The sequence below is a fragment of the Macaca thibetana genome, chromosome 16 (genome assembly GCF_024542745.1).
Source record: "Macaca thibetana thibetana isolate TM-01 chromosome 16, ASM2454274v1, whole genome shotgun sequence".
Classification (NCBI taxonomy): domain Eukaryota; kingdom Metazoa; phylum Chordata; class Mammalia; order Primates; family Cercopithecidae; genus Macaca; species Macaca thibetana.
The window spans coordinates 48,246,030-48,261,998 of record NC_065593.1 but is presented as its reverse complement, the minus strand read 5'-3'; the positions used below and the strand labels follow the sequence as shown (position 1 = coordinate 48,261,998).

Genomic DNA, 15,969 nt, shown 5'->3' with positions numbered 1-15,969 from the left:
TGGAGGTTGCAGTGAGCCAACTGCACTCCAGCCTGGGTAATGGAGTCTGTCTCCAAAAAAAAAAAAAAAAAAGGCAAGTTAAAAGAAAGAGAAATTATCATTACTTATAAGTGACTTGACCTTCCAAAACCTCCACCTCGCAGGAGGCGGCAGCTGTGAGGCCCCAATACTGAGTTTGTACTTACTACTCACAAGGTCAACTTGAAGATGGAAAGTTGCTGTACTTTCTGGGACTGCATGGGACGGGATGGGAGAGGAGGGCAGGTGTTCCTCCAGGCTCTGGGATGGGGGACCCCACCTCTATACTCCCTCCCTACTGTCGGCTGCTGCGGATCCCAGTGCAGAAGGACACAGTCCAAGATGACTATACTCAAAAAAATACAGTCTCCACAGCCTCCCTCACCAGGCAGGGAAGAGATCTATCTGGCCCAGGCAACGCCCTTTATACACCCCCTGCCCCTTCTCAAAAAATGAACACCAAAAGGGTGGACACGAGGCTTCCAGAGAGTTTTCTTGAAAGAACCACTGGAGGAAGGAGCCCCCAAAGCCTAGGAAGTACCGGGTGAGAGAAGGAAACCATCGATTTTGGGGAGAGAAATAAGGGAAGGTAAACAGGAGAACAAAGCCCCCAAACCCAAATACAACAGACAGGTCACTCATTCTTGAAAGACCACGAGGAAAGCCCTCTTTTGTAGCAGGAGGCAGTGGAAAGACATGTGCTCACCTTACTGCCCAGAGGCTGGGCTAGAGCCAGTCTCTCCCTAGCCATCCCATCTTGAGAGTCTCTTCCCTTCCCTAAGCCCCAGTTTCCTCGTCTGTACTTTAAATGCACTTTAAATGGGGGATAAAAGCACTTTAAATGGGGATAAAAAGTGCTTGCTTCATCCAGCTGTCGTGAGGATAAAATGTGATGTTCAGGCAGGGGGTGGAAGTGTTCGCCACTGTCACCTTGTGGTTATTGGAAGGGAAGGAAGAACTCACTAGGGGAGGGAGCCAAAGCACCCACCCAGTCCCCTGCCCAGAACAGGACTCACGCGTTGCAGTAGGGCTTCTTCTCGTAGCCCTTGTAGTTCTTCATGTTCAGTGTCATCTTGCAGGTCTCGCAATGGAAGCATGCTTTATGCCAGAACTGGGGATGGAGACAGAAGGAGGACATATATCAGATACCAGGACTTCTGAAAAAGGGGCTCAGGCCCTGGGAAGGGGCACTCTGGAGCTGCTGGGACTGTCCTAGGCCCATGGCTATGGGGAGAACATGGAATTATCCCAGGTGAGCTGGGGGCATCTCAGGTCACAGTCTTTGGCACTCACCTCCCCTCTCTCCTTCCTCATCCTCCACCAACGGGCCATTTGAACCCAGGAGGAAGAGAAGGGCAGGCATGAAGGACGGGGGGAAGAGACCAGTTATAGTGGTGGCAGCAGCCCCCAGGTCAGCTCCACCCTCCCCAGGGAACCCCTCCTGCCCAGAGCTGGAGAGGCCTCATTGCTTATGCAAAGCTGCACTGGGTTGCTAGGGAGCAGCCGCTGAACATGAAGGAGCAGCTCCTCTGGCCGCACGGAGGCCTCAGAAGAGGAAGGCCCAGCCCCCACACACCCAGGCCCGGAACCCAGGTGCTCCTAGCTCCTGGACCAGAGCCCAGCACACCCGCTAGACCCACATAAGCCCCAGGTGGTGCTACAGCTCCAATACCTCCCACTTCCTGTGGGATGCCCAGCCAGAGGAGTGGGCTGGGTGTCCCAGGCTCTGTCAACACACCACATCCTTTCTACCCTTCCTTCATCCTCCCCCACCCCAGTGGGAGGGCAGGAGAGCGCCCAGCAGCGGGTCCCCCACTGAGGCACTGAAGGGCTCTGCTTCAAAGCCTTGAAGGTAGACACCTCCATAGTGGACATCAAAGCTCTACCCCACTAATTGTATGGCCTTGGGCGGGGCCCTGCACCTCAGGGGAGCCCACTTCCTGGTGTGTAGAATGGATGTAATAACACCTGGCCCTCCTGGGATTGTCCAGAGCTCAGGAGAAATCACCTTCAAAGCCCTCAGCACAGCATTTGGCACCTCTAAGCACTCAGATGTCAGGTGCTGGGCACCGCAGATGTGAACCTCAGCTGAGGGAGTCAGGGCTCACACTGGAGATTGTGTGTGTTGGGGTGCAGAGGGGCTTCACTGTGCCAACCACAGCTCCAATCCATTCATGCGTGTGAGAATGTGGCACACAGGGCCCATCCAGGGTGGCTGACGGAGGGAAAAGAGTGATGACAGAAAGAGAACTGATCTAGGCCAGGAGCGGTGGCTCACGCCTGTAATCCCAGCACTTTGGGAGGCTGAGGCAGGCGGATTACCTGAGGTTGGGAGTTCAAGACCAGCCTGGTCAACATGGTGAAACTCCGTATCTACTAAAAAATACCAAAAAATTAGCCAGGTGCAGTGTCGCATGTCTGTAATCCCAGCTACTCAGGAGGCTGAGGCAGGAGAATCGCTTGAACCCAGGAGGCGGAGGTTGCGGTGAGCCGAGATCACGCCACTGCACTCCAGCCTGGGGTACAGACCAAGACTTAATCTCAAAAATAAATAAATAAATAAGCCAGGTATGGTAGCGTGTGCCTGTAATCCCAGCTACTTGGGAGGCTGAAGCAGAAGAATCACTTAAACCCAGGAAGTGGAGGTTGCAGTGAGCCAAGATTGTGTCACTGCACTCAGCCTGGGCGACAGAGCAAGACTGCCTAAAGAAAAAAAAGAGAGAGAGACAGAAACGATCTAACAGCCTCCATGTGGCAGCCTGGAGGGGTCTTTGTGGAACCGCTGAGAAGTATTGATGCTTAGGCAAACCCGTGACAACAGGATCTAATTCACCCCCAGAAGCCCAGGATGATGCCCTGGATCACCATCAAATAGGGGTCCACTGCCAGGACCCCAGAATAATCCAGGCCACCTGAGTGACCTGGCTGGCCTGTCCCTGCCCCATTTCCCAGCAGTCAAGGGAGACATTCCCCACTCTGAAAGAAGGAGGCCAGAAGGCAGGCCCCGGGGACTTTTGAAGGAGCCCAGCCAGAGCTGGTTCTTGGCCATTTGTCAAGGAATTCCCCCAAGGCGATGCTTTTCAAAATGTGGTCTCCAAACTTCGGAGAGGTGCTTCTGAGACACTGGGAGGAGGGGATGGCAGAAAGAAGGCTGAGAATCTGGGATTCAACCTCCCCTACCATGGCCCACTTCAACCAGAGACCCCCAGGGTAATTTCAGGGAGAAATCGCCTTCTAATAGGGTACTGGTTCCCTATCAAGAAGACCCAAAGGAAAAACCTAATGGTGGAATATTAAACAGAGTGCTAGGAGAACCACTCTTGAGGAGGAAGGCCAGCCAGAAGTCTGGAAGCAAAGAAGTGGTGGGTCTAAGCTTGGCCCCCTCCCCAACCTGGGCCTACCCCAGTGACCCAGGTCCCCTAAACTCCCATGTGGCAACTTACAGACTCCTTCTGGTGCATAACCCCAACACACAGAACCCACTGGGAACACGAAGACAGGGTGGTCCCTGCCCCCACAGGCCCCTGAAGTGACAGCCCCACTCCCTCCCCCAGTGACTGGGAGGCATTGGCAGGGTGCCCCAGCCTTGTCACTACCCAGTCTGCTGGCCTCTACCTACTTAGCTGCACATGCCCCTGCCTGGGCCCCCGCCTCCTGCTACCCCCACAGGGGCCTGCCAGCAAAAACATTCTCCAGAATCCAGACCATGACCCACTTTCTCTCTCTCTCTCTCTCACACACACACACACACACTCACACGCACACACACACGAAGGGCTACACACTATCCTAGGACGGGGGACCTCCAAGTCTGCCTCCTGATTGAGGTTGGGGAGACAAAGGGAGAGAGACCCCTACTCCAGATGGCCAGGCCTCCACCTAGAGCCAAACCCCTTGGAGGAGGAGGGTGGGGTGTACTGAGCAGGCAGGGGGCACAGGGCCAACACCGCACCCAGGGGTTCCAAAGACCCCTCCAGGCTGCCACGTGGAGGAAGCAGAGCCCCTCTTCAAGGGGATGGTGCCTATTTCTATCAGTTCCTTCCCACCTCCCTCACAGGCCCCACACTCTCATCCAGACACACAAAGGTGGGGCAGAGGAGGGTGGTCACCTGTCCCCCTGCAGGGGGCTCCCAGCAGAAAAATGGAAACCAGTTACTATGAAGCACAAGTGTCAAGTGGAGCTGCAGCCACTGTCTCCCGGAGTGCTGGAGGGTCAGGAGAGGAGGCCGCTCCACCCCTAATGCCTGGCACCTCCAGCGGCTTCAGGCGACTCCCCTCCCCTCTGGAGGAAGGCCCCAAGGTTCAAGAAAACCCACCAGCTCCTTACACTGTGTCCTTTTTGGGGTAGGAAAATTGTGGGGAGGGGAGGCAGAAAATGGCCAGTCCCTCCACAGCCGCTGTGAGCCTAGCCTGGACCCTAAGATGAAAGAAACCCTGTCTTGTCTCAATGGGGTCTGGGGAAGGACACTGTCAGGGAAATATGTCCAGAGGATCCCACAGTGACCCCGTCTGCCTTGGCCCTGCCCCATGGGCTCTGTCCTAGAGCAAGAGCCCCCCCTCTTTTAAAGACCCCAGGCAAGATGATTTCAGCGAAGCATTCCTGGGCCTCAGGACTCAGGAGGAAAGTGCACCTCGAGGCATGCTCCTTCCTGCTCCCTGCAAAGTCCATGGTTTCCCTGTTCACAGAAACCAGACAGACCCTACCCCTGCTGCCCTGCCCGTTAGAGGCCTCTCAGCCTGGATCCAAGGCTCCAAAGCAGGGTCACCTTGATCTTCCCTTGCCTATTGATCTTCCCTTGCCTACCTGCAACCCACTCTACAGAAAGGTAAACAGGCTGGTAGGGGGAGAAGCCTGCAAGGATATCCCTCACTTGGGACAGCCTGTCCCTCCGTGGCTCTGGGTTGGGGGGGATGTGGCAAGCTTCGTGTCACTGTGCCTGCAGCCTGGCACCTTGGCCTCTGAACCCAGGCTACCTGGGGTAGCCATGACTCAGGGATGGAGTATGAGGCAGTCTCTTCCCTTCCTGTTGCCCAGGGTTACAGTTTCTCCCTCCTGCAGAGGCAATGCCAACCTCACCCTGGCCGGGTCACCGGCCTAGCTCAGTTGGCCACCTGACCCGCTGGCTTAAAGGCACAGATCTCTGCTGCACCTCCACAAATTCCGAGGAGGACAGGACTATTCCCAGTGGCCCCACTCCCCCATTCAAGACCCCAGGCCCAGAGCATTCCTCCAGATAGGGTCACGAAGGGATGGGACCCACTTTTGGCACAAATGAGATAGAAATAAAATATAAATATGTATAAATAAAAGTACTTTATACTGGCAGAAGAGCTGAGCAGAAAGAACTGTGGATATGAATTTCAGCTCTAAGAGAGGGAGATGAGCCACACGGGCTACCTGAGCCTCCGTTTATGGGGTACATCATTTACAAGAGCACACACACCTACTTTGTGAAGCTGCTGTGAAGACTGAGCCCAGCATATTGCGATAACTAGTAGCTATTATGAAGGGATGATCCCAAGATGATGGTGGGGTACTCTAAGCTTCAGCTAGCAAAACGGGGTACCACAGCTGTGAGGACCTCACCCCCTTCGAGTGGGGAGGGAGCGCTCAGACAAGCAGAGGCAGAGGGCCTGCCCTAACGGGGGATTCCAGGGGACCTGGCAGCAGTCCAATCCTCTACCTCCACCTGTTTTCAGAAACCTGGGGAAGCAAGCCAGGAAAGAGGGACATGGCAAGATTCTTGACAACACAGCTCCCTAGATACAAAGCAGGTGCACAAAGTAGGTGCTCAATAAATATTTGTTGAATGAGCAAATGAGGTCACCCTGTTTCTCCCCCAGCTCTAATCCCAGAAGTCCTCTGGAGAAGCAAATCTCGACCTCCTTCCTCAAACACTGTCATCAGCAATACATATTTATCCAGCTTGCAAAGCATGCTGGGTACTGCAGGTTGGGGGCAGGGTGGCCTTCAGAGGTGACAAGGTTTTTACCCACCTATGCCTTTGGGAGATAAGGCTCAGGGAGGAGAAAAGGCTGAAACCAAGGGCACAGTCTGTGCTTTGGGCCACGTAGAGGGCTGAGTGCCATGGGGGATTGTAGAGAAAAGGGTGAGTCTAATTTGACTCTTTTGCTGTAAATGGGAGGTCTTGGGAAGTTAGTTAGCAACTATGGGAATGAAGTTGCCTATGGGACTGAAGTTTCCCCCTCCTCCCTGGTCTCAGCCCAGCATCCTCCAGGCACTGGTTCACCATTCCTGGTGCCTATCCTTACTGCCTGGAGCAGGTGGGGAGGAATACATCTGACACATGGATATTTCAGGTCTCCTGCTCAGTACAGGCGGCAAGGTCTCTCCAGGGCCACTTCCTATAGGGAGAATTCTAAAAAGAGGAAGGAATCACCAACTCCTACTTCCCTGGGCAACCCCCACTTGAATGTCCTCTTCCAGCTAGGGTAAGAGAACTGGGGAGGGCACCCTGCAGCATCCCTGCTCCCCTCCCCTCGGATACACGGCACTGAAGGGCTTTCCAAGGGGAGTGGTATGGAGCTGAACAGAGCATCCCAGAGAGGTAGGGAGGGCATAGTCTATACAGCACCCTCTTTAGCACTCAGGGACTTTAGTGCACTGCCCCACCTTCAAGGAAATGACATGATCGTACCCATCTGACAGATGGTAAAAACTGAGGCCTAAAGACATTCAAAAAACTCGTGGGAGCAGACCTGGAACAAGGACCCAGTCTCCCAACTCCTAGGGTGGCAATCCTGCCTTCATGTTTTGCTTTTTCCTTATACGGGTGAAGTGCCCTCTGCCTCTTCCCAATTCATGACTGTGGAGAAGGGGACCACAGGGAACTCAAGATGCAGAGGCCAAAATCTCTGCCACGAGGGGAGGGCAAAATCCCAGTATGCAAGGACAGGTACATTCTCAAGGGGAGACTTCATCATCTGATAGCTCTAAGCTCAAGTCTTGCCCAACAGCGGCTGGCATGGTCACGGGCAGATCAACACCTTTCCTGTGCCCACAATATACCCCCTCCTCTCCTCCTGCCCAATCAAGCCCAGGACCAGGAGGGACAGTGACACAGCAGCGGCCCCATATGCTCACACTCCCCAAGAGCAAGTTCAAATGTGTTTCAGAACCTCCAACCCCACCTCCTCACCCTGACTCAGAGGCCAAAGGTCACTGAGGAAGCTCACACCCTAAGGGGGAAGGGAGAGACAAGGTGTCCAATGAACTATCCTCTCCTGAACTAAACCCGGCTCCAGGTCAGTAATGAACTTGGCCCCAGGGCTCTGTACGCCTCTTTCATCCAGTGTTCCCACCCTTGCACCCCTCTTCCATCCAGTCCCCCCAGCCCTCTCAGTTCAGATGGAAAGGTCAGAATACCTGGACTTGGAGCCAGCTTTGGGTGATGGACGAAAGACGCGGTGAGGAAGGGCACAAAATCACAGAGGCCTCCCCTCCAGACTGGGGAGGAGAGGGGATGCAGAGGGGCAGGTTTTACCTTAGGATCTCACGGAGCTTACAAGAGGACAGGATCCTACACCAAACTGTACGGGAAACGCCCAGTTCTACTCTCCAACCCCCCCTCCAAAAGTCTAATGGCAACCAGATGAACAAGTCCAGCATTGGGGAGACAGGGCCCCCAGGGGGCAGTGAATCTCCACAAGGCCACCATCCCTCCCCCCGCCGCCCATACCTCCCCCTTTCCTCGGCTTCCCCAGAACTCAGCCAACCCCACCCTCCATTGGAGAAACCTGCTTTGAAAAGTTAGCTCTTTGTTCTTCCACACGATCTCCTGGCTCTGAGCACAATTTCAGGAGATCTCAGCGAAGCACCCCCCACCCACCCTACTCCGGCACCCGACCCCACCCGGCTCAGGCTGGGCGGCCCAGCACCGGGAGTTGGCTTTTAATTGGAGGTGGGGGTTGGGAAGCTATGGAGGAGGTCTGCGAGTCCTTTAACCACTCAATCACCAAGGGGGCCTCAGGTCGTTCAAAATCGGGGGTCTTGTGGCGGAGCCCGGGTCCTTACCCGAAACCCCCCGCATCAGATGCCACACTCGCAGGCTGATAAGCCCCCGCCCCGCCAGGCCAGGAAGCGAGGCCATCCCCCGCCGGAACGGACGGTTTCGCAGGGCCCCCCAGCCTCTGCCCCGCCCCCCTCCGCCCCCTCCACCAGCGCCCCGCGCTTCCGCCTACTTGGCGCTAGGCGCGGAGTGGAGAGGGAGCGGCCGTCTCTTCTCACTCTCCAGGCCCTAGGGGGCGGGACTGCACCCCTAACCTTCCCCCAACACACCCCGGGGCCTGGCTTCCCTGCTTCTCTCCCGTCCTCCCAACCCCAAGGCACAGAGCCCACCCCTCTCCAGCACCGGCTGCCCGCTACGCGTGGACTCCCCGCCTCGCCCCAGATCTCCTGGTTTCCAGATTGGGATGTGTCCCCACACCCCATGACACCGCCCGCCCGCCCTCCCTCCATTCTCCTGGGATCGCGGGGATAAGGCAGCAAAGACCCGGCCCTTCTCTCCTCCCTGGATTCAGAGCACTGCCGGGGATTGCAAAGACGCGTCTCACGGTCCCGGGCTCACCTTATCCAGACAGTTCACCTTCTCCGTGGGATACACGATCTTGCCGCACCGGGCACAGTTGGGGTTCATGGTTCCGAGAAAGGCTGGGGCGGGGACGTCGGAGCTCTAGCGCGTCCTCTTCCCCAAGGCGAGCTGGCGGGAGGCGGCCGCGGCTGCAACTACACAGGCGGCAGCGACGGCGGCTGGAGCTGGGGAACTGGCCTCCGCCTCCGCCCTCCTTCCCCTAATAAACACAGCGGGGAGGAGGGGCTGCACCGGGGCGGGCACGCGCCTCGGGTGCGGGCGAGGGCACGCGCAGCGAGGCGCGCTCCCCGGGCGACGTGGGGCTGCGCGGGGGCGGGTTCCTGGGGGGAACTGCGCGGCCAGCGGTGCTGGCGCCCCGGCGCTCCCAGGCTGACTGCGCCCGGTGCCCAGGGCCCTTCCCGAGCCGGAGGCGGCGCAGAGCCAGGCCGGCTGCACATCTGGGGCGCTCGGGCTGCAGGAGGCGGGCTAACCCCTGAAGACCGTCGAGGGTGGGGTTGGAGCCCTCCTGAACGCCGGAAATGATTCACCGCATTCGGGGACTTTCCTTTCTACCGGTTGCTACCGGGCATGAATCTACAGACCGAACGGGGACCCCCTGCCCTGCCCCTCTTAACTCTCTTCCGGCCCACACCCTTTCCCACATTTGTGGGGCGGAACCCGTCCCTCCCTCTTGGACCCTGCGCGCTGCCGGGCCCGGGCTAGTGCTTCCCTCCCCGAGCCCCTGCAGTGCACCTTCCCTGGGTTCCCCGGATGCGGGCACCGTCTGCGTTCAGCATGACCCCTTTTCTTCTGCATTCCTTTCTCTTTATGTTACACCCTACCACAGAGTAGCAGCTGCAACAATGCTTAGTACCCAAAGAGCCGCCTCCAGGCGCTGCAGCGGCGCGGGGGTATAGCTCAGTGGTAGAGCATTTGACTGCAGATCAAGAGGTCCCTGGTTCAAATCCGGGTGCCCCCTCGGTGGTTTTTCCTTCCAGTTGTTAACCAACCATCTGTTTTTCATTCTTGATTCATATTTTAACATTGGGTCCTGACTACAAAGAAAAAAAGGTGAAAGAAGTATCTTCCTCATTTTTCAGCCTTAGCAGAAAGCTTTCGGTTTTACTTTGTGCTCAGCGGGTGGGTATAAAAGCTGCGCGAACGCATTACTCGCGCCAGAGGTGTAGGGATTTCTGTGGCCAGGGCTGCCAGCCTCAGATGAATCAGACAGTTCGAGGTGCCGGGTTTGAGGGACAGAATGTTTCCAATGGGGGTAGGAAGACAGGAGAACGCCTCAAGTTGGCGTTCCTTTTGGGATTGGAGGGTGGGTCAAGCGAGGGAAACCCATAGACACAGCCCTTCTCCAACTTCAACTTTCTGTATTAATAGTGACATGGACGTGCTGTGTTCATCCTTGACTATTAATGTACAAAAGTAAAGTTATATCCCAATGCAAACTGAGATAAACGAATACAGTGTTTCTCAAACTTGAACGTGCATCAGAATTACCTGCAGGGCTTGTTAAAACTCTCCTAGTTTCTGATTCTGTAAGGGGGCACCGAGAATTTGCATTTCTACCAAGTTTCCAGGTGCCGCTGGTGCTGCTGGTGTGGGGACCACATTTTAAGAACCACTGAAGTGAGAATAAAAGGCCGTGGAGTTTCATAACCTAAAGATGAGAACAAATATCTGCTGGCTGCGTGCCTGACAGTGTCACTGTTGGGCCGGAGGAAAATGGTAAGTGTGACGAGAGACAAGGGCGTCCCCCTCAACTAGGTTTTGCCCAAAAAAAGGAAAAATAAGGGAGAAAGGAAGAGGCGTGCTGCCTGGGTCAAAGGGCAGCTGCTATATTTTAAACCCGGAATGTGGTTGTGTCATGCCTCGGACCCCGGGAAAACGCGCATTTTTTTTTCTCCTGGCTCCCATTACTGTGAGCTGCATCGCTAGGCTGAACAGAGAGATCACAGATCAGCAGACCTGCGGTTCCGTGCAAAAAACCCAGGAGGAACCAGTTTTACCTCTCCTTTAGGCCTTGGACTTTCCATCTATAGCTTATCAAGCCAAAGCCCTGCCTATGAGCTAAGTAAAGAAGGAAGAGGGAAAACTGCTCGCTGTTTACCTTCTACCTTCTGTGCCCTGTCCTGTTCGAGTTCGCGAATATATGAAGACCTCTGAAATTGGATTCTTTCTCCTAGTTTTCATAGTCAAGTACGAACTACTGCCCCGTTCAAGACACATTTTTTAACCCCAAAACAAGTTATAATTATCGTTAAACCAATGGGCATCGGAGATGGGAATCGATCAACGCCTTTGTTCTACAACTGAGACTACTAGTGCGCTTCTCGCCACTTGGGGTATGAGAACTCAGGTCCACCTAGAGGTAGCCTCTGGTTGCTGCTCTCTCCCTCTAGGGTAAGGGAATCCTTTCAAGGTGAAAATTAGGTAGGTGGAAGATACAAAGGACACTTCCGGTGACTTTTGGATTCAGAACTCCCTAACTTAGGTTATTCCTGCATGACTGTGAAAAGAGGAAAAACAACGCGAGGGGGCACCCGGATTTGAACCGGGGACCTCTTGATCTGCAGTCAAATGCTCTACCACTGAGCTATACCCCCTCTGCTGGACGCCCTTTGGGAAATTCTTTTTACAGCGATCCATCCCAAAATGTTCATACTTTCACCATTTGTTCAAAATTAGCGTCTCTTTGCTGGATTATACCGAAATTACCAATGAGGAAGGGGAAATTAAAAAAGTAGGCCAAAATAGGCCGGGCACAGTGGCTCACGCCTGTAATCCCAGCACTTTGGGAGGCCGAGGCGGGCGGATCACAAGGTCAGGAGATCGAGACCACGGTGAAACCCCGTCTCTACTAAAAATACAAAAAGTTAGCCGGGTGCGGTTGTGGGCGCCTGTAGTCCCAGCTACTCGGGAGGCTGAGGCAGGAGAATGGCGTGAACCCGGGAGGCGGAGCTTGCAGTGAGCCGAGATCGCGCCACTGCACTCCAGCCTGGGCGACAGAGCGAGACTCCGTCTCAAAAAAAATAAAAAATAATAAAAAATAAATAAAAAATAAAAATACAAAAATTAGCCGGGGGGGTGGCGGGCGCCTGTAATCCCAGCTACTCGGAAGGCTGAGGCAGGAGAATCGCTTGAACCCGGGCGGCAGAGGTTGCAGTGAGCCGACATCGCGCCACTGCACTCCAGCAGGGGCAACAGAGTTGAGACTCCGTCTCAAAAAAAAAAAAAAAAAAAAGGCTAGGCCAAGACGTGGTGGCAGTTTGAAAAGTACGTGAATTTAGGTGCCAATCTGCTTTTTCTAGGTTCATTACTTTTTTTTTCCCCCCAGACGGAGTCTTCCTCTGTAACCCAGGCTGGAGTGAGTGCAGTGTGGCGCAGTCTCGGCTCACTGCAACCTCCGCCTCCCGGGTTCAAGCGATTCTCCTGCCTCAGCCTCCTGAATAGCTGGGAATCCAGGCGCCCGCCGCCGCGCCCGGCTCCTTTTTGTATTTTTAGTAGAGATAGGGGATTCGCCGTGTTGGCTAGGCTGGTCTCCAACACCTGATTTCGTGGTCTGCCCTCCTCGGCCTCCCAAAGTGCTGGGATTACAGGCATGAGCCACCGCGCCCCGCTTGGTTCAGTTTGTTTGTTTGTTTGTTTGTTTTCCATTTTGTGGAGAAGGGGGCAGGTGGTGGGTGAAGGAGGCCGTCTCCCAATGTTGCCCAGAGACGGAATTTCGCTCTTGTTGATCAGTCTGGAGTGCAATGGCGCGATCTCGGCTCACCGCAACCTCTGCCTCCCAGGTTCAAGCGATTCTCCCGCCTCAGCCTCCTGAGTAGCTGGGATTACATGCATGCACCCCACGCCTGGCTAATTGTGTATTTTTAGTAGAGACGGGGTTTCTCCATGTTGCATAGGCTGGCCTCGAACTCCCTACTTCAGGTGATCCGCCCGCCTTGGCCTGCCAAGGTGCTGGGACTTGGGACTACAGGCGTGAGCTACCACTCCCAGCCTAGGCTCAATTCTTTTTTTTGAGATGGAGTCTCGCTCAGTCAGGCTGGAGTGCAGTGGCGCGATCTCGGCTCACTGCAAGCTTCGCCTCCCGGGTTCACGCCATTCTCCTGCCTCAGCCTCCCAAGTAGCTACAGGCGCCCGCCGCCATGCCCGGGTAATTTTTTGCATTTTTAGTAGAGACGGGGTTTCACTGGGTTAGCCAGGATGGTCTCGATCTCCTGACCTCGTGATCCGCCCGCCTCGGCCTCCCAAAGTACTGGGATTACAGGCGTGAGCCACCGCTCCCGGCCCGGCTCAATTCTTTATCCAAAATCGCACTCATCTCTCCCCACTAACAAGTTAGAGAACAACCTCCTGCAAAACTGGATAGAGAAAGTTTTTCCTTGGTCTCTCCAAAAAGAATAGGAACACTGGCCGGGCGCGGTGGCTCATGCCTGTAATCCCCGCACTTTGGGAGGCTGAGGCGGGCGGATCACCAAGTCAGGAAATCGAGACCATCCTGGCCAACATGGCGAAACCCAGTCTTTACTAAAAATACAAAAATTACCCGGGCGTGGTGGCGCATGCCTGTAATCCTGGCTATTCAGGAGGCTGAGGCAGGAGAACTGCTTGAATTCGGGAGGTGGAGATTGCGGTGAGCCGAGGTCATGCCATTGCACTCCAGCCTGGGCAACAAGTTTCGCTCTTGAGAGCGAAACTCCGTTGCAAAAAGAAAAAAAAGTAAGAAAGAAATCCTGCAATATGCAACAGCGTGGATGAACCTTGAGGATATTACGCCAAGTGAAACAGGCCAGTCACAGAAGACCAAATACTGCATGATTCCACATATATGAGGCATCTAACATAGTCAAACTCACAGAAGTAGAGAGTAGAACGATGGTTGCCAGGGGCTGCGGAGAGTTGCTGATCAATAGGTCTAAAATGTCAATTCTGCAAGATGAAAAAACTCTAGAAATCGGCTGTACAGCATTGTGCCTTTAATTAACAATACTGTATTGTATAGTTGAAAATATAAGAGGGTCCGCCAGACATGGTGGCTCATGCCCATAATCCCAGCACTTTTGGAGGCCAGGGCAAGAGGATCACTTGAGCCCAGGAATTTGAAACCAGTCTGGGCAACACAGTGAGACTCCCATCTCTACAAAAAAACTTAAAAATTAGCCAGATGTGGTGGTATGTACCTGTAGTCCCAGCCACTTGGGAGGCTGAGGCAGGAGGATTGCTTGTGCCCAAGAGGTCAAGGCTTCAGTAAGCCTGGGTGACAGAGCAAGACTCTGTCTCAAGAAAAAAAGAGAGAGAAGCCAGTTGGGAATCTATTGTAATAATATAGGTCAGAGATGGTGGTGATGGCTTAGACTATAGTGTTGTATTAGTTTTATATTACTGATGGAACAATTTACAGTCTATTTGCATAAAATAACAGAAATGTATTATCTTCACAGTTCTGGAGGTCAGAATCCCAAAATCAATTTCACTGGGCTGGCCTGGCGAGGTGGCTGACTCCTGTAATCCCACCACTTTGGGAGGCCAAGGCAGGCAGATCACAAGGTCAAGAGTTCAAGACCACCCTGGCCAATATGATGACATACCTTCTCTACCAAAAATACAAAAATTAGCCAGGGGTGGTGGCTCACGCCTGTAGTCCCAGCTACTTGGGAGGCTGAGGCAGAAGAATTGCTTGAACCCAGGGGGCAGAGGTTGCAGTGAGCCGAGATGGTGCCACTGCACTCCAGTTGGGTGACAGAGTGAGACTTCATCTAAAAAAAAAAAAAATTCACAGGGCTAAAATTAAAATGTTAGTACAGCTGCATTCCTTCTGTAGGCTTCAGGGGAGAATCTGTTTCCTTGACTCTCCCAGCCCATAGAGGCCGCTACATTGCTGCCTCATTGCCTCTTCCCCAATTGTCAAAGCTGGCAGCATATCATCCCGCCTCCCTCTAGCCTCGGCTTCCATGCTTCCATGTTACCATCTCCTCTCTCTGTGACTCTTATCCTCCTGCCTCCCTCCTCCTGCCTCCCTCTTATAAGGACCCGTGGCATTACACTGAGCTCACCTGGATAATCCAGGATAATGTTCTCACATCTCAATATATTTAATTTAATCATATCTGCAAAGTTCTTTTTATCATGAGAGGTAACATAGTCACAAATAGATTCACAAGGAGACTGATGTGTAGACAGGTTTGGAAGGTCATTATTTTGTCTATTACGAGTAGGAACAAGTAGAAACAGCTGAGCTGGAGAAGAATGCAGGTGACCGGGCACAATGGCTCACACCTGTAATTCCACCACTTTGGGAGGCCAAGGCGGGCAGATCACCTGAGGTCAGGAGTTCCAGACCAGCCTGGCCAACGTGGTGAAACTCCATCTCTACGAAAAATACAAAAATTAGCTGGGTGTGGTGGTGGACGACTGTAATCCCAGCTACTTGGGAGGCTGAAGCAGGAGAATCGCTTGAACCCAGGGGTCAGAGGTTGCAGTGAGCCAAGATCGCACTCCTGCACTCCAGCCTGGGTGACAGAATGAGATTCCATCTAAAAAAAAAAAAAAAGGCCGGGCGCGGTGGCTCACGCCTGTAATCCCAGCACTTTGGGAGGCCGAGGCGGGCGGATCACAAGGTCAGGAGATCGAGACCACGGTGAAACCCCATCTCTACTAAAAATACAAAAAATTAGCCGGGCGCGGTTGTGGGCGCCTATAGTCCCAGCTACTCGGGAGGCTGAGGCAGGAGAATGGCGTGAACCCGGGAGGCGGAGCTTGCAATGAGCCGAGATTGCGCCACTGCACTCCATCTTGGGTGACAGAGCAAGACTCCGTCTCAAAAAATTTAAATAAATAAATAATAAATAAATAAAAAAAGAATGCAAGCATTGAGATTGATGACACATGGCAGGGAAGCCCAGCCTGATTTTTTTTTTTTTTTTTTTTTCCTGCCTGGCTGATTCCGGCCTATAATCCCAGCACTTTGAGAAACCGAGGCTGCAGCCCAGCTTTGAGACCAGCCTGGGCAATGTGGCAAAACCCCATCTCTACAAAGTAAAGAAAGAAAGGGCCTGGCGTGATGGCTTACGCCTGTAATCCCAGCACTTTGGGAGGCCGAGGTGGATGGATCACCTGAGGTCAGGAGTTCCAGACCAGTTTGGCCAACATGGGGAAACCACATCTCTACTAAAAATACAAAAAATTAGCCGGTCGTGTTTGCGGGTGCCTGTAATCCTAACTATTCTGGAGGCTGAGGCAGGAGAATTGCTTGAACCCAGGAGGCAGAGGTTGCAGTGAGCCAAGATCACACCACTGCACTTCAGCATGGGCAACAGGAGCAAAACTTCGTCTTGGAAAAAAAAGAAAA

The 15,969-nt window shown here is 53.8% G+C and overlaps 2 protein-coding genes and 2 non-coding genes across 15 annotated transcripts in view; 2 read left to right on the top strand and 2 right to left on the bottom strand.

Annotated features, from left to right (window-relative positions):
* LASP1 (LIM and SH3 protein 1) overlaps window positions 1–9,493 on the bottom strand; it is a 53,607-nt gene extending 44,114 nt beyond the window's left edge. Inside the window, exons 1-3 of one of the 4 annotated variants that reach the window (XM_050762869.1) lie at window positions 9,363–9,493; window positions 8,607–8,764; window positions 1,035–1,129 (exon numbers count right to left, since the gene is read on the bottom strand). In XM_050762869.1, the coding sequence (XP_050618826.1) occupies window positions 1,035–1,129; window positions 8,607–8,675 (164 nt within the window). In that variant the 5' untranslated portion in view covers window positions 8,676–8,764; window positions 9,363–9,493. Of the gene's footprint in view, window positions 1–1,034; window positions 1,130–7,405; window positions 7,487–7,776; window positions 7,904–8,053; window positions 8,090–8,606; window positions 8,765–9,362 lie in introns of those variants that run through there. The other 3 variants (XM_050762872.1, XM_050762870.1, XM_050762873.1) reach the window with 3 other exon arrangements.
* RPL23 (ribosomal protein L23) overlaps window positions 1–15,969 on the top strand; it is a 355,976-nt gene that overhangs the window by 322,184 nt on the left and 17,823 nt on the right. The gene's annotated exons all lie outside the window — the stretch shown is intronic.
* TRNAC-GCA (transfer RNA cysteine (anticodon GCA)) lies at window positions 9,517–9,588 on the top strand. Its single transcript has one exon. It is a non-coding gene; the product is annotated as a tRNA-Cys (tRNA).
* On the bottom strand, window positions 11,153–11,224 carry TRNAC-GCA (transfer RNA cysteine (anticodon GCA)). The gene has a single exon. It is a non-coding gene; the product is annotated as a tRNA-Cys (tRNA).